General features: G+C 43.0%; 2 protein-coding genes across 2 annotated transcripts in view; both read left to right on the top strand.

Moving 5' to 3' along the window:
• Nucleotides 1-10,667, top strand: part of LOC111965947 (vascular endothelial growth factor Ba) — a 16,241-nt gene extending 5,574 nt beyond the window's left edge. The window contains 8 exon segments of the mRNA XM_070444275.1: nt 1,117-1,162; nt 1,442-1,638; nt 1,815-1,871; nt 1,873-1,889; nt 2,015-2,047; nt 4,973-5,053; nt 5,461-5,646; nt 5,836-10,667. Of these exon segments, the coding sequence (XP_070300376.1) occupies nt 1,117-1,162; nt 1,442-1,638; nt 1,815-1,871; nt 1,873-1,889; nt 2,015-2,047; nt 4,973-5,053; nt 5,461-5,646; nt 5,836-5,857 (639 nt within the window). The 3' untranslated portion in view covers nt 5,858-10,667.
• A 5,313-nt stretch (nt 10,668-15,980) lies between these two features.
• Nucleotides 15,981-22,061, top strand: LOC111965949 (syntaxin-5). The gene is made up of 11 exons (XM_023990380.2): nt 15,981-16,065; nt 16,596-16,850; nt 19,432-19,502; nt 19,819-19,874; nt 19,983-20,053; nt 20,267-20,383; nt 20,505-20,561; nt 20,668-20,746; nt 20,881-20,987; nt 21,066-21,187; nt 21,382-22,061. Exons 2-11 carry the CDS (start codon nt 16,788-16,790, stop codon nt 21,539-21,541), a joined length of 903 nt encoding a protein of 300 aa, XP_023846148.1. The 5' UTR covers nt 15,981-16,065; nt 16,596-16,787; the 3' UTR covers nt 21,542-22,061.
• Nucleotides 22,062-22,785: the final 724 nt, after the last annotated feature.

Below are 22,785 nucleotides of genomic sequence, written 5' to 3' on the forward strand. Positions count from 1 at the left end.
GGCATTATTTGCACTTTTCGGCCATTCAAAGTACGTTAATTTCTAGGAGACAAGAACCGCGTCTCCTTCCTGAGCGGTATGAAGGCTGCGTGGTCCCATGGTGTTTATAGTTGCGTACTATTGTTCGTACAATGAAGTGGTACCTTCAGGCTTTGGAAATTGCTCCCAAGGATGAACCACACTTGTGGAGCTCTATAATTTTTTTAATGAGGTCTTTGGCTGATTTCTTTTGATTTTCCATGATGTCAAGCAAAGAGGCACTGAGTTTTGAAAGTAGGCCTTGAATACATCCACAGGTACACCTTCCAATTATCCAAATGATGTCAATTAGCCTATCAGAAGCTTCTAAAGCCATGACATGGTTTTCTGGATTTTTATCAAGCTGTTTAAAAGGCACAGTCAACTTAGTGTATGTAAATCTTCTGACCCACTGGAATTGTGATACAGTGAATTATAAGTGAATAATCTGTCTGTAAACAATTGTTGGAAAAATGACTTGTCATGCACAAAGTAGATGTCCTAACCGACTTGCCAAAACTATAGTTTGTTAACAAGAAATTTGTGAGTGGTTAAAAACGAGTTTTAATGACTCCAACCTAATGTGTATGTGAACTTCCGACTTCAACTGTATGCTTTGATTGAAACAAAATACAAGAAAGACAAATTGTTTTGTTAACCCATCTGCTCAAGTTCTATCACGAGACAGAATTAAAGAAGATCTAAATGCATATCCCATGAAACTGATGAGATCAAATGATTGACTGGAGATGCAGTTTTGGAATTTCACCGTAAAACGTAAAGAATTATCATTACAATTAACAGTGATGATGACCTATTTTGAAATGAAGTATGCCTAACTTGGTGTTTTGAGGGTATTCAAAATCTGAAGTTTACTGAGGACAATATGTGTGGACCTAGGGCAGACGTTGCAATTGGAGGATGCATTTTATGTATATAATTCTATAATGATATTCAATAGGCTACCTCTTGTCTGTGCAAACTTTGATTGAGAAATTATAACGTCATTTATAAAAAGATGTGCGCTCCCTCACCTAAAAACATTGACTTCACCACTGCCTGACACGCGCTCTTCTTCTCCCACTCTCCTCTTCCTAGCTAGCCCACTGGAGACCTGCAGACACCACCCCCAAATCCAGAGAAGGTACTTCCTCTTCCCAATGTGATAATCCCCAGCATATGTGAACAGGCTGATGATGGAGTAACTATGTGTGTATAAATAACAGATGTGAGAATTAATAACTATATTTTGTGACGTGTAGTGACCTTGTAAAACGTATGCATCTGAAATGTAAATCTCTTCTCTCTTTCTCTCTCTCTCCTCCTCCCCTCCCTCCCTCCCTCCCTCCCTCCCTCCCTCCCTCCCCTCCCTCCCTCCCTCCTCTCCTTGTGTCTTCTTTCTCTCTCTCTCTCTCCAATCCAGTGCGTCGGTGGTTGGAGGTGTACTCTCGTAGTGTTTGTGAGCCCAGGGATACCCTAGTGGAAGTATGGCAGGAGTTGCCAGGGGAGACGCATCACCTCTTCGTGCCCTCCTGTGTGTCGGTCCGCCGCTGTGGCGGGTGCTGCTCCGACGAGGCACTGGAGTGTGTGCCCTCACTCACACAAACTATCACCATGGAGGTACACACACACACAACACACACACACACACACACACACACACACACACACACACAACACACACCACACACACCACACACACACACACACACACACACCACACAACACACACACACACACACACACACACACACAGAATTATTTGTAACTATAGTTTGTGTCTTTGTACTCTGCAGCTAATGAAGACCTCCTTTATGAAGCATGAGCTCATCGAGCTGGACTTTGTTGAGCACAAGCCAGTGTGAGTGCAGGTGAGCCACACACACCACACACACACACACACACAACACACACACACACACACACAAACCACACACACGGTATATGCATAAATGTATTCTAGTGTGTGTTCCTCACATAACCTCTCTCCCTTTAGACTAAAACAGGATCTTCAGTCAGCCCCAACCAGGTACAGTACTGTATGTATGTGGCTATCTGTGGTACACTACCGTTCAAAAGTTTGGGGTCACCTAGAAATGTCCTTGTTTTTTAAATAAAAGCAATTTTTTGTCCATTAAAAGAACATCAAATTGATCAGAAATACAGTGTAAACATTTGTTAATATTGTAAATGACTATTGTAGCTGGAACTACAGATTTTTTAATGGAATATCTACATAGGCGTATAGAGGCCCATTATCAGCAACCATCACTCTGTGTTCTAATGGCAACGTTGTGTTAACAATCCAAGTTTATTCATTTTAAAAAGGCTAATTGATCATTAGAAAAACATTTTGCAATGATATTAGCACAGCTGAAACTGTTTTTGCTGATTTTAAAGAAGCAATAAAACTGGCCTTCTTTAGACTAGTTGAGTATCTGAGAGCATCAGCATTTATGGGTTCGATTACAGGCTCAAAATGGCAGAAACAAAGAACTTTCTTCAGAAACTCGTCAGTCTATTCTTGTTCTGACAAATGAAGGCTATTCCATGTGAGACATTGCCAAGAAACTTGAAGATCTCATACAACGCTGTGTACTACGTCCATTCACAGAACAGCGCAAACTGGCTCTAACCAGAATAGAAAGAGGAGTGGGAGGCCCGGTGCACAACTGAGCAAGGGACAAGTACATTAGATTGTCTAATTTGAGAAAACAGATGCCTCACAAGTCCTCACTGGCAGCTTCATTAAATAGTACCAGCAAAACACCAGTCTCAATGTCAACAGTGAAGAGGCGACTCCGGATGGTGGCCTTCTAGGCAGAGTTGCAAAGATAAAGCCATATCTCAAACTGGCCAATAAAAATAAAATTTTAGATGGGCAAAAGAACACACAAACACCTGACAGAGGAACTCTGCCTAGAAGGCCAGCATCCCGGAGTCACCTCTCACTGTTGACGTTTGAGACTGGGTGTTTTGCGGGTACTATTTAATGAAGCTGCCAGTTGAGGACTTGTGAGGCGTCTGTTTCTCAAACTAGACACTCTAATGTACTTGTCCTCTTTCTCAGTTGTGCACCGGGGCCTCCCACTCCTCTTTCTATTCTGGTTAGAGACAGTTTGCGCTGTTCTGTGAAGGGCGTACACAGCGTTGTATGAGATCTTTAGTTTCTTGGCAATTTCTCACATGGAATAGCCTTCATTTGTCAGAACAAGAATAGACTGACGAGTTTCAGAAGAAAGTTCTTTGTTTCTGGCCATTTTGAGCCTGTAATCYAACCCATAAATGCTGATGCTCCAGATACTCAACTAGTCTAAAGAAGGCCAGTTTTATTGCTTCTTTAATCAGAACAACAGTTTTCAGCTGTGCTAACATAATTGCAAAATGGTTTTCTAATGATCAATTAGCCTTTTAAAATGATAAACTTGGATTCGCTAACACAACGTGCCATTGGAACACAGGAGTGATGGTTGCTGATATTGGTTCTCTGTACGCCTATATAGATATTTCCATAYAAAATCTGCCGTTTCCAGCTACAGTAGTCATTTACAACATTAACAATGTCTACACTGTATTTCTGATCAATTTYATGTTCTTTTAATGGACAAAAAAATWGCTTTRCTTTCAAAAACAAGGACATTTCTAGGTGACCCCAAACTTTTGAACGGCAGTGTACATTTATAGATACTCGTCTAAATGTTCCTTTTATGTCCTAAACTGTTTATCACATCAAATTGTATGCGCCGAATACAACAGCTGTAGACCTTACCGTGAAATGCTTACTTCCAAGCCCTTAACCAACAATGCAGTTTTAAGAAAATAGAGTGAAGAAAATATTTACTAAATTAACTAAAGTAAAAAATACAAAATACAGTTTTTGAAGGGTGCTGTGCTGAGCTGTAGAAAGTGATGATTTGTGCAAAACTAAAGTAAGTCTAAGGCAAGGCTTTTGACCATACAGAGGAAGAGCTACTTTTGCTCTGTCACAGCCCACCCCTGACCCAGTGGCAGACTGACTAGCTGGCCTTAGACCAACAGAGCTGGACAGAGGTCAACGCCCACAGAGAGGAAAGTTAGGGAAAGGGTGAGAACAGGGGGACAGAGGTCAACGCTCACAGAGAGGAAAGTTAGGGAAAAGGGTGAGAACAGGGGGTTATAGAGGTAACGCCCACAGAGAGGAAAGTTAGGGAAAGGGTGAGAAACAGGGGGAAAGAGGTCAACGCCCACAGAGAGGAAAGTTGGGAAAGGGTGAGAACAGGGGATAGAGGCAACGCCCACAGAGAGGAAAGTTAGGGAAAGGGTGAGAACAGGGTGATAGAGGTCACGCCCACAGAGAGGAAGTTAGGGAAAGGGTGAGACAGGGGATAGAGGTCAACGCTCACAGAAGGAAAGTTAGGAAAGGGTGAGAACAGGGGGACAAAGGTCAACGCCCACAGAGAGGAAGTTAGGGAAGGGTGAGAAACAGGGTGATAGAGGTCAACGCCCCACAGAAGGAAAGTTAGGGAAAGGGTGAGAACAGGGGTTAGAGGGTCAAGCGCCACAGAGAGGAAAGTTAGGGAAAGGGTGAGAAAGGGTGATAGAGGTCAACGCCCACAGAGAGAAAGTTTGGGAAGGGTGAGAACAGGGGGTAAGAGGTCAACGCCCACAGAGAGGACAAGTTGGGAAAGGGTGAGAACAGGGGGTTAGAGGGAAAGAGTGAAAGCTAGAAACGGAGACGGAGGTTAGGGAAAGGGTGAGAACATGGGGATTTTCCTAACTTTCCTCTCTGTGAGCGTTGACCTCTATCCTCCTGTTCTCATTTTCTTTTCTAATAAGGCTGTTGGACTCTAAGGGAATCCCCCAAAAATGTCATTTGAGGCAATAACTCAAAAAATCTATAACATATCTATTTAGATTTTGATCTGCTATGGTGATGTATTGTTGTTTGACACAGATGTATGTCTCTGACTAACAGGCCTGCAAAGCCTCTGAGGAAAGGCAGGAAAAGGGACAGAGAAAAATCCAAAAGAAAGAAAATTGGAACTATCAAAACCACGTAAGTTCAACTAAACATGCAACTCATACAGGTGCCTCAAAATAATGAACCACTAAGTTGTTGCTTCTTTCTCCATATATAACACTATCATTTAAATGTTTTATCACAAGTCTAAGCAAGTGTCTGTTTCTCTGCGGGTTTGTGTGTTTCTGCACACATACATCGTTCCTAGAAAATCGCTCTACCCAGAGAGCAGAAAGAGAGAATTCAGTCCTTCTCCTTTTTCATCCCTTTTCATCAATTCTCCATTCATCATGCTGCTGTCAGTTATTTGCTGTTATAGGGGTCAGAGTTCACTCAGTGTCTCTCAGGCTCGTCCATCATTCAGATCAGAATGCCAATGGTGTCTGTTTAAAGGTTCTATATTTATTCTATTCATAAATAGACTATTCTCTTTACCACCCCAGACCCTCCTCTCCCCCCACTACCCCATTTCCTCTCCCTACCACCCTGTCTTCCTTGCCAGGCCCTCGATGTACCCCCTGTCCTGGGAGGAAGTGGACGCTCGATTTACAGTCTTGTCTGTGTCGCTGCAACGTGACCACAGAGAGCTGCAGTCAGAAAGGGAGGAGACTKAACCAGCACCTCTGCAGGTCAGTGTCCAGTGACGGCAAACCACCATCAGAAGCAGAGCAATAGAAGGAGAGCTCTGACCACTACCACAGACATAGTACCAACCGTGACCGTGCATCACAACCACATTCAACATGGCTGAACCACAACCAAACATTACACATTTAATCAATCTGATCTGAACTCTCTCTTGTTTCTTTTTCTTTTAGATGTGAGGCCATGAGGCGGTGATGCTCTCTCTCCCCTCTCTCTCTCCCCTCTCTCTGTCTCTCCACTGGTTCCAATGTCACTCTCAGCCATGCTTAGCGCAATCCTGGGTACCTCTCTGTCAGGGGTGGGGTGGGGAAGCATATTCCTAAGTACTCCCTTCTGTGTCCCTCCTTGTCCTCCAGAAACCCCTTCGGGAAGTTTTCAGACCCCTTGACTTTTTCCACATTTTGTTAGGTTACAGCCTTGTTCTAAAATTGATAAAATAGTTTTTTTTCTTCTTCATCATCAATCTATACACAATACCCCATAATGACAAAGCAAAAACAGGTTTGTAGAATATTTTGCTAATTTATTAAAAATGTAAAACTGAAATATCACATTTACATAAGTATTCAGACCCTTTACTCAGTATTTTGGTGAAGCACCTTTGGCAGCGATAACAGCCTCGAGTCTTCTTGGGTATGACACTACAAGTTTGGCCCACCTGTATTTGTGGAGTTTCTCCCATTCTTCTCTGCAGATCCTCTCAAGCTCTGTCAGGTTGGATCGGGAGCATTGCTGCACAGCTGTTTTAAGTTCTCTTCAGAGATGTTCGATCGGGTTCAAGCTACTCCTGTGTTGTCTTGGCTGTGTGCTTAGGGTTGTTGTCCTGTTGGAAGGTGAACTTTCGCCCCAGTCTGAGGTCCTGAGCACTCTGGATCAGGTTTTCATCACGGATCGCTCTGTACTTTGCTCCGTTCATCTTTGCCTTGATCCTGACTCGTCTCCCAGTCCCTGCCGCTGAAAAACATCCCCAAAGCATGATGCTGCCGCCACCATGCTTCACCGTAGGGATGGTGCCAGGTTTCCTCCAGACGTGACGCTTGGCATTCAGGCCAAAGAGTTCAATCTCAGTTTCATCAGACCAGAGAATCTTGTTTCTCATGGTCTGAGAGTCTTTAGGTGCCTTTTGGCAAACTCCAAGCGGGCTGTTATGTGCCCTTTACTGAGGAGTGGCTTCCGTCTGGCCACTCTACCATAAAGGCCTGATTGGTGGAGTGCTGCAGAGATGGTTGTCCTTCTGGAAGTTTCTCCCATCTCCACAGAGGAATTCTAGAACTCTGTCAGAGTGACCATCAGGTTCTTGATCACCTCCCTGACCAAGGCCCTTCTCCCCCGACTGCTCCGTTTGGCAGGGTGGCCAGCTCTAGGAAGAGTCTTGGTGGTTCCAAACTTCTTCCATTTATCAATGATGGAGGCCACTGTGTTCTTGGAGTCCTTTAATGCTTCAGAAATGTTTTTGGTACCCTTCCCCAGATCTGTGCCTCGACACAATCCTGTCTTGTAGCTCTACTGACAATAACTTCAACCTCATGGCTTTGTTTTGCATTGCATTGACATGCATTGTCAACTGTGGGAACTTATATAGACAGATGTCCAATCAATTTAATTTACCACAGATGGACTCAATCAAGTTGTAGAAACATCTCAAGGATGATCAATGGAAACAAYATGCACTTGAGCAGCATTTAGCAAAGGGTCTGAATACTTATATAAACAAGGTATTTCTGTTTTTTATTTTTAATACATTCTAAAAACCTGTTCTTGCTTTGTCATTATGGGGTATTGTGTGTACATTGCTGAGGATTTTTTTTTTTTTAATCGATTTTAGAATAAGGCTGTAACTTAACAAAATGTGGAAAAAGTCAAAGGGTCTGAATACTTTCCGAAACCACTGTATATATATATACATGTGCCCCAACTGTGTCTAGATCTGTATATGCGCAGTCAGTCAGTCTCATCATCACACAGCTTCTTCAGGCACTTAGTCAACATGTTTAGAAACACCGTCTCCTTCACAAGGGACAATGATGGGACCAAATGTAAAGSACAGTTTAGTTGTCCGGTATCATGATGGCAATGTGAGGCAGTGGGTGGCCAGGACGTTAGTTGTGGACCGGACAGGATTCAACACTCACACCTCCGCTTCTGTATGAGACATTGGGACATTGGAACATGAAGWGGATTTAGAGACTGATCACAGATTAGATATAACAGACATGTTCATGTTGAGTTTTGTTGTTGTCTTCATAGACACGGTGGGTCAGTGTTGCCCATGAACTGCAGTTGGACTGTTTTGCAGAAAGACAATGGCAACAGTGATGATGATCCTGGTCTTGAAACACGTGTTATATTTTCTACAGGGAGACTCCGATAGGAGAATGATTCCAGGGTCAAGTCATTAAAGTGCAGTAAAGATATAGAATACTGAATGGACACACACACACGGACAAACACATGCACACACACACACACCAGCTCTGTGTATAAAGCCGTCAGGCTGCACCCCCATAGACCTATAGCTAAGTGAGTTGAATAGCTGCATAGACTGTATTTGTGTGGTCTACACACTGAATGGCACAGATGGGTTACCCTGCTGTCTCTCATTCACAGCGTATGGTCACAGGCTGAATCACTGAGGGGTTTTCTGTCATTTGTTTGATTTGGTTTTTGTCTCCATCTTTCTGCTCCGGAGTGAAAGGGCTGTTCACGCCAACAGGGCAGTGAGGGGAATGACAATGATGAAGCCTGGCCATCGTCCAAGGGTTCACACACACACACACACACACACACACACACACACACACACACACACACACACACACACACACACACACACACACACACACACACACACACACACACACACACACACACACACACACACACACCTAAATAGAAATGAATGCAGGTATCTTATAAGATTTTCTTTTACATGCAATATAAAGAGTGGAAATAAGTATAACATTTTTAAATCCAAATGTTTTTTATACTTCATTTTATTGTATTTGTATAAGTTGTTATATTTTGGCATAATTTTGTCCTGTTGACTTAAAAGATGTTCTATATTGTGAAATGTTTCTTTGTTTTTGTTTGTTCTTAATCCGTGTACATAAAGAGTCCCTCTGGGTGGCCGACTAATACCACTACGTAGACATGAGGCGTCTAAACATATGGATAACTGTGTAGCATTTAAACAGGGAGAGACTTCTCAATGGCCAAAAAACAATATACATTATAATGTGCAACAAAAATATTCACCAGGGAAATGTTGTCTCGTAAAACGAAAACATTTAGTATTATATAGCATTATATGGTGTTTGTATTGTTTTGTGGAGCTGAGATGGGATGGGTGTCTGGAACATAACGGATTTATTTACTGATAGAGTCAGTCACCTCTCCTACCCCCATATAGCATGTCACTGGTGAAACAGGATTTGGTCCATAGCTATCGTCCACGGACGTGTCAGAATCGATCAGTGTTTGAACAACTTGTCCATTAGCATGGTAAGCAAGCTACAGATACAGTTACGGGTCTATTTACTTTGGGTAGCCATCAATCTGAATCAGGGTGGCAGGCTTTCTGTCTGTGAGGGATGCTTAGAGCTGTGTGGGTAAGGATACAGCTACGATATAATATTGTTTAGCAAGAATCTCATTCAACAAACAAGCAAATGATCTCTCTTCTTTCTCATCATTGTTCAAGTTTCCATACCTGTTAGCAGTTCTAGAAGCCTCCTCATGTAAAACAGATTGTATGTATACATTCCAAATGTTATTCCCCTGACATTCCTTTTATTTTGTCCTTTTATATTGTCCTTTTATTTTGAACTCGGTCTGAAATGTTTATTTTCACTAAGCAATAAGTATGGCCTCTGATTCAGAGACTGGGATGAGCATACGAATATTTTAGCTGAAGTAGCAGATTCCTCTCCAAAAATAATGAGATGAAACTCTGACAACATATCAATGATTCTCCTGAAGTCTGCCTGTTAACAGATTTYGCTGAGGGATTTGTGAGCTGTATGTGAAAAGTGTGTTTGAACTCAGGCTCTGAGATTGGTCCTGTGATGGCAGTCAGACCAGACACTATGCAGCTCTACTGAGTATGTCTCCCCTCCCCTCTCTATACATCGAAGCATCTGTGAACTCCTCTCCTCTTAATGGTGGCCTGTGAATGCCAAAACAACCCCCCCTGCCGTATAGTTTGCAAAGCGTCATTGTCAAACTTTGTGTGGGTCCACAGGAAACTGTCCGTGACCCCACTCTCCGAGGGCGTCTCAGGGAGAGTGGGGATATGCAAAAAAATGCATTTACAATTCACACATGAATATAATACACACTTGTGTATGTGTGAAACAGGACAGATATAACCACCCCACATTATCATTATGAAACTTGCCAGTTACAGAAAGACTTGGAGAAGGGACTATATMCTCCATTCATACAGTAATATACTACAAATGTCCATTACATATCCAACYTGAATGTGCTGGTTGCTCCTCTTTTCTGCACGCACCTAGTCTTCCCTCAGCCACTGTGTTGTAGACCCATGAGTTTGGCAAAGCGAGTCTAGCACATACCCTATCTACTGTCTAGGTAGACCTATTCAAGCCCTAACTGTCTTATACTCCGCTATAGCAGGCAGACCCTGACTAAAAGTAGATCATAATAATAATAATACTATATAATGTCTTATATCCAACCACCATCATGTGTATGACATAGAGCATACTTTAGAATGTCTTGTAATTCATTCCAGCTATACTCCCATGTTACAGAATCTACAATTACAAATGTGTTGTAATGTGTATAACACTGATATTGCTGCTACACCATTTATGCCCTATTTGATGTGTGTGTGCCGCTGTACCATGCCGTTTTGTGTCACAGTATATTATGACGATTAATCAGTTCAATGTCTATGTAAGGATGTTAATACTACTAGGAAATGTTCAAAACAAAACAACCATGATACAATGTTCCAGATATTATTAAAGGAAATGTCATATTTTTTGTAAAATGTTTTGTTATTGGTAGTCTCTCCAATGCTTCCAATGCCCTTCCTGTAATCTCTTTGATGTCATCCCTCTTTTACCACCATGCCTCCTCCCTCTCTTCTTTTTCATCCCTCTCAGCAGTAATGAAAGATAAACAGGCTGATGATTGAAGTGACACCTTGGGAGTGAGGGATGGAGGGATAGTGACACCCTGGGAGTGAGGGATAGAGGGATAGAGAGCGTGTGAGTGACATGATGATATGAGAAATAATATTGACTCTCCTCCTGAACTGTGCTGAGTCAGCCGCGCGGCAAGTACTGTGTGTGTGTGTGTGTGTGTGTGTGTGTGTGGTGTGGTGTGTGTGTGTGTGTGTGTGTGTTGTGTGCTGAGTGCCAATTATTTTCATCTTCAAACAGTGATGATAGTATGATTTTATGGGAATATACTCAATCGTCCTCATATTGACTTTTCATGTCAGAGGCTGTGAGAGGCAGTGACAGTGCAATTTCCGATAGCAGATTATATCTTGAAACTGGCTTCTGAGAGGAGGTAATTCTTTCTCATCCAGTCTCTATATCTCTCAGTGATGCAGTTCATCTTTTGGGGCCCTCACCACCCTGAGACAGCCATGCCTGTTGTTTCTCTGTCTGTCTGTTTCTCTGTCTGTCTGTCTCTTTCAGTGATGCAGTTTGTCTTTCCTCTCCACCCTGAGATAGCCATGTCTGTCTGTCTGTCTGTCTCTTTCAGTGATGGCAGTTTTGTCTTCCCTCTCCACCCTGAGATAGCCATGTCTGTCTGTCTCTTTCAGTGATGCAGTTTGTCTTCCTCTCCACCTGAGAGAGCCATGTCTGTCTGTCTGTCTGTCTCTTTCAGTGATGCAGTTTGTCTTCCTCTCCACCCTGAGAGAGCCATGTCTGTCTGTCTGTTTCTGCTGTTGTCCTGTTCTGTCTCTGTCTGTCTGTTTCTCTGTCTGTCTGTTCTCTGTCTGTGTCTGTCTGTCTGTCTGTCTGTCTGTCTGTCTCTGTCTGTCTGTCTGTCTTGTCTGTCCTGTCTGTCTGTCTGTCTGGTCTCTCTTCAGTGATGCAGTTTGTCTTCCTCTCCACCCTGAGATAGGCCATGTCTGTCTGTCTGTCTCTTTCAGTGATGCAGTTTTGTCTTCCTCTCCACCCTGAGATAGCCATGTCTGTCTGTCTGTCTCTTTCAGTGATGCAGTTTGTCTTCCTCTCCACCTGAGATAGCCATGTCTGTCTGTCTCTTTCAGTGATGCAGTTGTCTTCCTCTCCACCCTGAGAGAGCCATGTCTGTCTGTCTGTCCTGTCTTTTCAGTGATGCAGTTTGTCTTCCTCTCCACCCTGAGAGAGCCATGTCTGTCTGTCTGTTTCTCTGTCTGTCTGTTTCTCTGTCCTGTTCTGTTTCTCTGTCTGTCTGTTTCTCTGTCTGTGTCTGTGTCCTGTCTGTCTGTCTGTCTGTCTGTCTGTTCTGTCCCTGGTCTGTCTCTTTCAGTGATGCAGTTTGTCTTCTCTCCACCCTGAGAGAGCCATGTCTGTCTGTCTGTCTGTCTTCTTTCAGTGATGCAGTTTGTCTTCTTCTCCACCCTGAGATAGCGCATGTCTGTCTGTCTGTCTGTCTGTCTCTTTCAGTGATGCAGTTGTCTTCCTCCCCACCCTGAGAGAGAGCCAGTCAGCTCCAGTGAAGATTGAGCTCAAGGCTGATGCTGCCTGGCCTACCTTGTCATGGAGGGCATCCTGCCAGTGACTAATATAGAAGCCTGCACAAGATTAGGGAGACAGAGAGAGGAGGGAGGGAGAGACAGTGACTCATCCATCAGAAGACATGGATGTATTTTCAACCTTTAATCCTATTCCCTTTTTTGTAAAAAGGTTTTCTACTCTCTGAAAAAGTCCCAGAACTTGTCATGTTAGTGCAGAATAATATTGGAACTGTCTAACTGTCTCTGATTCGATGGTGGTGCCCCTGAGAACCAGTGACGTCGTTGTGTGTCCTGAAACTCCTCATCTCTCACCGCTCTCTTTTATCCTTCACTCCCTATCTCCTTCTCTCTCTTCTATCTGTGGAAGTGGTTTCCTGTATTTTTCCACCGTTCTCTGTATGTATTCGTACTATAACCCTAGAGACGTGTTTTCCTCTGCTTTTGTAGCGGCAGCTGTGTGTGTGTGTGTGAGAGAGTGAAGGTGAGTGATGAGTGAGTGAGTGAGGAGTGAGTGAGTGAGGGAGGAGAGAGAGAGAGAGAGAGAGAGAGAGAGAGAGAGAGAGAGAGAGAGAGAGAGAGAGAGAGAGAGAGAGAAGAGAGGAGAGGAGAGAGAGAGAGAGAGAGAGAGAGAGAGAGAGAAGAGAGAGGAGAGAAGAGAGAGAGAGAGAGAAGAGAGAGAGAGAGAGAGAGGAGAGAAGAGAGGAAGGAAGAGGAGAGAGAGAGAGAGGAGGAGAGAGAAAGAGAGAAGAGAGAGGAGAGGAAGAAAAAACTGCAGACTCGTACATTTTCTCAGTGAAAACAATATACTGAGCAAATGTAAAATTGGCTTTTTACCAAATTACCGTACCACAGACCACGTATTCACCCTGCACACCCTAATTGACAAACAAATAAACCAAAACAAAGGCAAAGTCTTCTCATGCTTTGTTGATTTAAAAAAAGCATTTGACTCAATTTGGCATGAGGGTCTGCTATACAAATTGATGGAAAGTGAGGTTGGGGGAAAAACATACAACATTATAAAATCCATGTACAAAAACAAGTGTGCGGTTAAAATTGCCAAAAACACACATTTCTTTCCACAGGGCTGTGGGGTGAGACAGGGATGCAGCTTAAGCCCCAACCTCTTCAACATATATATATATAAACGAATTGGCGAGGGCACTAGAACTGTCCGCAGCACCCGGCCTCACCCATCTAGAATCTGAAGTCAAATGTCTACTGTTTGCTGATGATCTGGTGCTTCTGTCACCAACCAAGGAGGGCCTACAGCAGCATCTAGATATTCTGCCCATATTCAGCCAGACCTGGGCCCTGACAGTAAATCTCAGTTAGACAAAAATAATGGTGTTCCAAAAAAGGTCCAGTCGCCAGGACCACAAATACAAATTCCATCTAGAAACCGTTGCCCTAGAGCACACAAAAAACTATACATACTTCAGCCTAAACATCAGCGCCACAGGTAACTTCAACAAAGCTGTGAACAAGCTGAGAGACAAGGCAAGAAGGTCCTTCTATGCCATCAAAAGGAACATAAAATTCGACATACCAATTAGGATCTGGCCAAAAATACTTGAATCAGTTAAATAACCCATTGCCCTTTATGGTTGTGATGTCTGGTGTCCGCTCACCGACCAAGAATTCACAAAATGGGACAAACACCAAATTGAGACTGCATGCAGAATTCTGCAAAAATATCCTCTGTGTACAACGTAAAACACCAAATCATGCACGCAGAACAGAATTAGGCCGATACCCGCTAATTATCAAAATCCATAAAAGAGCTGTTGAATTCTACAACCACCTAAAAGGAAGCGATTCCCAAACCTTCCATAACAAAGCCATCACCTACAGAGACATGAACCTGGAGAAGAGTCCCCTAAGCAAGCTGGTCCTGGGGCTCTGTTCACAAACACAAACAGAGCCCCAGGACAGCAACACAATTAGACCCAACCAAATCATGAGAAAACAAAAAGATAATTACTTGACACATCGGAAATAATTAACAAAAAAATAGAGCAAACTAGAATGCTTTTTGGCCCTAAACAGAGAATACACAGTGGCAGAATACCTGACCACTGTGACTGACCCAAACTTAAGGAAAGCTTTGACTTAAACTGCACTTCCAAACCTCTGCCAAATTTATGACCATATTAGAGACACACATTTCCCTCAGATTACACAGATCCACAAAAAAATCGTTTTAAAAAATCACTTTTTGATGAACTCCCATATCTACTGGGTGAAATACCACAGTGTGCCATCACAGCAGCAAGATGTMTGACCTGTTGCCACAAGAAAAGGTCAACCAGTGAAGAACAAATACCATTATAAATACAACCCATATTTATGTTTATTTATTTTCCCTTTTGTACCTTAACTATTTGCACTGTATATATACATAATATTACATTTGAAATGTCTTTATTCTTTTCGAACTTCTGTGAGAGTAGTGTTTACTGCTAAAAAAATGTGTTCTTCACTTTTGTTTATTACCTACTTCACTTGCTTTGGCAATGTTAACATATGTTTCCCATGCCAATAAAGCCCTTGAATTGAACAATTGAATTGAGAGAGAGAGAGAGAGAGAGAGAGAGAGAGAGAGAGAGCAATGTGCGTGTGTTGACTATGGCCAGCCATGTCTCTCTCTGACAGGAAAATTAATGTTGTTTAAAGTCCCCTGTGACGCATGAAAAAACAAGCTGTTATCTGTTACGGAAACATGCATCTCTGTGGTGCTTTGATAATTCTTTATCATTTCAGACAACATAGAAGCCATTGAAAGATTTATGGCAATGGCATCAATTTGAGACATTGTAAAATGTGAATGCCCTCAAATGCACAGATATTGTTAATTTATGCATTATCAGAGAACATATGTTGTTTTTTCACAGACGTGGTGTTCAGGTGGAAAGAGAACAGGCTATAGGAAGACCGATTGAGTGGGAATAGAAAGGTGAGAATTGAAGATAGGGAGAAGATAGGTGAGGGCATAGTTGTGGTCTGAACATGCCAGCTCTTGTTGAGGTAAGGATGTGGGAGCCAGTAGGTATAGAATGAGATCTGAGCAAGTCCTGGATGTTATCTCTCTACCTGTATTCGTGTGTGTAGCTTAACTTCGCTCTGTCTCTCTACCTCCCTTTCCCTCTCACATTCTGGAGTTTGGTAATCACGGTTATCTCCACTATACTCTAAAGCAGGTTAGCGTTTTTGGTTATGAATCTTGTTCTGGAGGCAGCTCTGCAGAGTTGTCAGTAGCTGGCACAGTCACAAAGTATAACCACACTGCTAACCCAAATGCCTAAACAACATTTTTTTTTCATGAATTTTTACAATATAACCAATTTTGACTTTGCAGCTGACCTATGTAATGGGAAATCGCTTATTTCTGCCTCCAGGACAAGACTCGTGACAATAAACATCAACCTTCTACTCTGTATGCGCTTCACTATCCACGCATAATTGAATACAGTCCAGTTGATTTTAATGCTGCACAAGTTGACATATATGTTAGAAAACATAAGATATGGCGACATCTGGTGGTATGTGGTGACTCCTTTCTCTAATATATCTAATTTAAACAGTGGTGGACGTGGCAATGACGTCAGGATCCGGAAATGACCCGGATTCAAACTTTCAGTCCCGGCTTGGTAAAAACATCGAACGATCTGTGAATTCTTGTGGAATTTTGCTAATAGTAAGTTGAAACTGATCACGTTTATCGAGGGAACKTAGATATATATACACATCTGATTCACGTGGTGATGAGAGAGTTTTCTTTATTCAAACAAAACATTCAAGCCACGTCTCTAGGGTTAGCTAAAAATCAGCTGTGATGGAGTCGGCTCTTTAAAACTAGCTAACGTTAGTTAGTCAACGGTAGCTTGGCATAACTAAATAGCTCAGTATCTAAGAACATTTAAATGACAACAGATATCTAGCTAGCTAGAATTTTATATTTCATCACTGTCAGATAAGCTGTCTGGTAGCATTTCGTTTCAGTTTGTGTTGCCGTGGTAATGATGGCTTTGCTAACATTAGCTTACTTGTTACTAGCTAGACACATAAATGGGGGTGGGGGCTTGATTGCAAAAAAATTGGCCAAGCTCCGATTTGTTGGGGGAACTGAGACAACGTATTGGTAGCTAGTTAGGTAGCCCGGGGCACGACAACCTAGCAAACTGTAATTTTAATTAATTTGGTTATGTTACTCCTATCATATTACAGATACATTGAGAATGCCCGTGTGCATCATTGGACACGGATTGACGCCTTGCAGTTAGGAGTTGACATCAGGAGGTGTAGTGACTGTTTCCACGGAGCACGGACCGGTCTATAGTACACTACCGAGATCTTTCAAACGTCAGACCCTTTCTCCTTGGCGTGCCCAGTGCAGGCTGGTGATATACATTCGGCAGGATGACGTGCAGGGATCGAACCAACGAGTTCCAGTCCGCCTGCAAATCCCTACAGAGCAGACAGGTATGTAGGTATGGGAGAGGCAGTGGCGATTTTAGCATGTAAATCTTGGTGGGGCAAACATTTTTGGGGGGATGCATGCCAGCAAAGCCACAACACTAAACAATACATTTATTGCACTCTAACGGTGACAAACGGTGCCCACAAACTGTTCGGGCCTACATAATTAAAAATAAAACATTCTTCACCTTTATTTAACCAGGTAGACCAGTTGAGAACAAGTTCTCATTTACAACTGCGACCTGGCCAAGATAAAGCAAAGCAGTGCGACACAAACAACAACAGAGTTACACATGGGATAAACAAATGTACAGTCAATAACACAATAGAAAAGTCTATATACAGTGTGTGCAAATGAGGTAAGATTAGGGAGGTAAGGCAATAAATAGGCCATAGTGGGGAAGTAATTACAGTATAGCAATTAAACACTGGAGTGATAGATGTGCAGAAGATGAATGTGCAAGTAGAGATAGTGGGGTGCAAAGGAGAAGAAAAAATAACAATATGAGGTAGTTGGATGGGCTATGTACAGGTGCAATGCTCTGTAAGCTGCTCTAACAGCTGATTCTTAAAGTTAGTGAGGGAGATATGAGTCTCCAGCTTAAGTGATTAATTTGTGCTACAGGATGCAAATTTCTGTTTGAAAAAACTAGCCTTTGCTTTCCTAACTGCCTGTGTATGTTGGTTCCTAACTTTGCTGAAAAGTTGCATATTGCGGGGGCTATTCGATGCTAATGCAGAACGCCACAAGATGTTTTTGTGCTGGTCAAGGCCAGTCAGGTCTGGAGATAACCAAGGGCTATATCTGTTCCTTGTTCTAATATTGGGACATAAAGCTGTCCCAACACCTTACCACTGCTACAGTTCATTCAGCCTCATTTACTGCCTTTAAAAAAAACATAGCTGATAATGCTGACTTGCTTAAACAAATGTGGTTTCTACTGGCAATTGAGATGTGCAAACTATGGCAATAGGGGACGACAAGCGGATATGAGGCAAGCCATAATTTCGATGAAGACATTAATGAGCGAGAGACGACGGACGTAGTCAATATAACTCTTTGTTCAGCACTTTTGAAATGTACAGCGACAGAATTCAGAACATGGACCGCTCTTACATATAAACAGACAATGAAAGCTCTTACAATATTCGATGATTACATTTCTCTTAAATAGGTTTTTGGCAAACAGGCACACACCGGCTGCGAACGATGCGTTGGTGAAAATAGARCAAATTGTTAGGGTGAGGCACATGGGCTACTAACAGCTTACTACACAATATACACTTAGTATTACTTTATTAGCTACAGAATACATATCTCTCWGGCATCCTACATAATTTATGAAGCAGCATAAGTCATTTTTGGACTCACGTTGTTGTGATGTGCTTGAACAGAAAAGTGGCGCGGCGGTCCTTCGTGGGCAYATTTTGTCAMCAAAGAGAAAYATGCCGGATTTACAATTCCGAGTTGAATGACTGTTCAAAACGTGTTTTTCCCTGAGTTCCCAGTTGTCTTGAACTCAGTTAGCCACTGATTCCTTCCCAAACCACTCATTGTTGAATTTGCGACTTCCAACTTGTCTAATGTTTGTGTGTAATGTTTATGTCCAATGGCCGATGAGCACCGAGATGTTATATCTCTAATTTCTCTTCATATGACAAGGATGGAAAAGGATTTGATTGTTGACTTGATTCATGGTGACGACTGCTAGCTAAGATTTTGAAAGTATGATGTTGACAGTCCAATCAAAGCTACTGTAGATTTAAAGATGTCATTCTATCTTTTGCAAATGACCTTGAGCCTTCTTGGATGGGCACTTCTTTTTTCTATTTGTTACTTTTACCCCTTTTTCTCACCAATTTCGTGGTATCCAATTGGTAGTTAGTCTTGTCTCATCGCTGCAACTCCCGTACGGACTTGAGAGACAGGCGAAGATCGAGAGCCATACATCCTCCGAAACCCAGTCAAGCCGCACTGCTTTTTGACACAATGCCTGCTTAGCCCGGAAGCCAGCCACACCAACGTGTCGGAGGAAACGCAGTACTCCTGGCGACCGTGTCAGCGTGCATTGCGCCCGGCCCGCCACGAGTTGCTAGAGCGCGATGGGACAAGAACATCCCTGCCGGCCAAACACTCCCCTAACCTGGACGATGCTGGGACAATTGTGCYCCGCCCCAAGGGTCTACTGGTCATGGCTGGCAGAGACTGGACTCGAACCAGGATTTATAGTGGCACAGCTAGCACTGCGATGCAGTGCCTTAGACCACCGCCACTCGGGAGGCCGGATGGGCACTTCTAATATAACTCTAATCTTAGAATTGGCGATGACGTACTGTTCCATGAGTGACACACTTTTTTTTAACCTAAAAATGCGGGGCTGAAAACAGGTGGGGCTCTGCACTAAATGACGGGTCGCCACTGGGGAGAGGCAAGGGCAGTGATGTTGAAATAGCCATCTGATAAAGGCCGGGGGATACTAAACAACCTATGGGAGATAGAGGAACCTATTCATTCCCCCTCTTGTAATCTGTCACAGATGATGTGTCTCTTTTAATCCCTCTTTGTCATTCTTTCTCTCTGCAGAATGGTGTTCAGCACACCAAGCCAGCCCTCAGTGCTCTCAAGCAACGCAGTGACTTCACCCTCATGGCCAAGTGAGTCCCACTGCCAGCCAACTTGCTCACGTTACACAGTTAATCCACTCAGGGGTGTAGTTGGCACCTGTGTCTGATTTGAAGTTTGGTAAATAGCCACTTGTTGCTGTTAGTTTCTCCAATGCGTTTTGATCACATTGTAGATCTGCATGATCTCTTTGGAATGCAGGCTGTTCTTTTCTGTTGTCTTATCATTTTACCGAAGGACACACTTTACATTCTGCGTATGTACATGCGCTAGCAGTTTCTTTTCACCGTATTCATGTTTAGGCCTATCACTGTGATACCAATCTTGTGTTGTTTTGAACCCCTCCAGGAGAATAGGGAAGGACTTGAGTAATACATTTGCTAAACTAGAGAAACTCACTATATGTAAGTATATGTCAATATTTCTGTTTCAATATTTATGTGACAAATAGCTATTTGGAAAAACTCTGCGTTTTTCTATAGTTCTGGAWATGTCTGTTTTGACCTTTTCAGTGGCTAAAAGAAGATCTCTATTTGATGACAAGGCAGTGGAGATTGAAGAGTTAACCTACATCATCAAGCAGGTGAGATTTGTTTTTGTTTGAATTGACACCGATACAGGAAAAGCTGTCGGCTGTTTCTCGTTATGAACTATAAATCGCAAACACGATGACCAGTCAGTCAGGTGGAATCTCTATGCAAGTGACAGACCTAGCTGTTTTAGTGGGCGCAGTCTGTGTTACACTGCTGTGCCCTGTTTGACTCCCTCCGCCTGTCTCCCACTATTCCCCTCGCAGGACATTAACAGCCTGAACAAGCAGATAGCCCAGCTGCAGGATCTGATCCGTTCACGTGGAGCGCCAAGTGGCAGACACATCCAGACCCATTCCAACACCATCGTCGTCTCCCTGCAGGTCTGACTTCCAGTGCCTCTCTACTGCATTATGTAACTGATGTGGATGAGTAAAATCATGTAGCCATATGAAACCTGAGGCTTTATAAAATCAACAACTCCTTGTTTTTGTTTTGTTGCAGTCCAAACTGGCGTCTATGTCCAATGACTTCAAGTCGGTTCTAGAAGTAAGAACAGAGGTAAGATTCACTGGAACTTTCTGTCACTGGAACTTTCTGTCATTAAACCTCAAGAATCCTCATAATTGTAGGTTGCCTATATCGTTCTCATTTTCTCTTTCTCTAGAACCTGAAGCAGCAGAAGAACAGGAGAGAACAGTTCTCTCAGCGTCCTGTCTCTTCTCCTCTCCACGCCAACAACTTCAGTAAGAAAACACCACGTTTACCTCACCTTCAGCCTCTAATTCCTATACCAGATCAAATGTCTCTGTGAATTCCAATCACAGAAGTTTATTTTCTCTTCCTTCTAACTGACTATCGTTTCTCTCTCCTCTGCCAGAGAGTTCAGTGTTGATGCAGGATGAGTCAAGGAGTATGGGGGCTGAGGTCGCCATCAACATGGACAACCAGTCTAACCCTCTACAGCTCCAGCTCATTGATGAGCAGGTACAAACACTTTATTATCACCTGTATTGTGTGTGTGCGTCATTGTGTTTAGTATAATGTTGTTTCTCTGTGGTGCAGGACTCGTACATCCAGAGCCGTGCAGACACCATGCAGAACATTGAGAGCACCATCGTAGAGCTGGGCTCTATCTTCCAGCAGCTGGCTCACATGGTGAAGGAGCAGGAGGAGACAGTACAGAGGTGAGGGAGGGGGAGGAGAGCAGTATGATGGGGAACAAGGTGGATGAGGGAAAGAGGAGTTGAGGGAGAAAGAGATGAGGAGGAGGGGAGAAAGAGATGTGGTGTAGAGGGGAGGAGGAGGGGAGAAACGTTGAGATGCTCGAGCACAGCCCGGTGTGTCTCTCAAGCCCTGTGTGTCTTCCTCTCCCATGTAGGATTGATGCTAACGTGGAGGACACTCAGCTCAACGTGGACATGGCTCACACGGAGATCCTCAAGTACTTCCAGTCTGTGTCCTCCAACCGCTGGCTCATGGTCAAGATCTTCCTCGTCCTCATCGTGTTCTTCATCGTCTTTGTGGTCTTCCTCGCCTGAGCAGGGAGAAATGATAGATAAAGAAGTGGAGGTTGAAGAAGAGGGAGATGGAAAAGTTCATTGTCTTTTGACAGGTTGCGTCACTCCTATGAAACGGTAGTCCCTTGACCAATAGTTCAGACGGAGTCATGCTATCTGACATAAGACAATGGGAAAGGTTGGGCTGAGACGAGGGGTTGCCACAGCAACAGGACAATGGGACAGGTGGAGTGTTATTGAACGGTTTGGGACTTGAGGTCCAGCAGCCCAAGAAATGATAGTAATCTGCTGCCTAAAGCCCTGGAGAGCGTTTCTGMACCCTAGCAGATCTGTTCTGTTCCTACAGACATTGATGAAATACCCCTAATGAAAAGGATATGCTATCGGAACACGCTTTGTATGGTATAAACAGAATACTTGTCATTCTGTTCTTTGTTACTTTAGAGAATAATTCATCTTAAACATTTAATCAAAAATGGCTTATTTAATGGTTTGATTCTGCAAACCTAGTTTTGTTTCTTGGTAGATTTTCTTTTACCCCTCATGTAGCTTATTGTTGATTTGTTGTAAGACAGGGTGTAATCAACTTTCTCTCTGACATGAGGGCCAACACAACAGACTGGAGTTTTCTTGAATTGTAATCATTTCTTTCGATTTTGGTTTTATTAAAGAGAGACTTGAACAATTCTCCCTCACTATCATTCACGCCACGCATGACTGGAAACTATTGTTGGTTTACTTTCTCTTTTTCTTTCAATGTTTCTTATTTGCCAAAAGGGTACTTTRAGTTTCAAAGAAATGTGACAAGACACCTGTGGTCTAAGCTGTTTTATGACGGTACAGGATTAAAGGCGGTTTAAACTGAAGAGGACATTCCCTTCATAGCCCCAATCATAAACACAATGTGACGAGTCAGACCTGAACAGTTTGTAACAAGTTACTTAATACTGTTATTGCAGATCTAACAGTTTAGATTGCCTGGTTTACCTGCCAGCAAGTCAGCTGGGGTAAGTCTGAATACTGTTGCCAATGGCTGCATCCCAAATGGCACTCTATTTCCTATATAGTGCACTACTTTAAACAGAGCCAAAGGGCCCTGGACAAAAGTAGTACACTAAATAGGAAATGGGTTGCTATTTGGGACCCTATTTAACAGGTTGTTATAACAACTGTTATAAACAGGTGACATGTCATTGGTTATGACAGGGTTATGTAGAGCTGAAAGTACACTAGTGAAGTCTCTTTCTCTACCAAACTTCCCTGCA

Source organism: Salvelinus sp. IW2-2015, linkage group LG6.2, assembly GCF_002910315.2.
Source record: "Salvelinus sp. IW2-2015 linkage group LG6.2, ASM291031v2, whole genome shotgun sequence".
Taxonomy (NCBI): domain Eukaryota; kingdom Metazoa; phylum Chordata; class Actinopteri; order Salmoniformes; family Salmonidae; genus Salvelinus; species Salvelinus sp. IW2-2015.

Bases quoted from the DNA above. Each gene is read 5' to 3' on its own strand.
- LOC111965949 (XM_023990380.2), top strand. From the start codon at position 16,788: ATGACGTGCAGGGATCGAACCAACGAGTTCCAGTCCGCCTGCAAATCC. The intron at 19,503-19,818 runs GTGAGTCCCACT...GAACCCCTCCAG, and splicing joins GACTTCACCCTCATGGCCAA to GAGAATAGGGAAGGACTTGA. The intron at 20,384-20,504 runs GTCTGACTTCCA...GTTTTGTTGCAG, and splicing joins CCATCGTCGTCTCCCTGCAG to TCCAAACTGGCGTCTATGTC.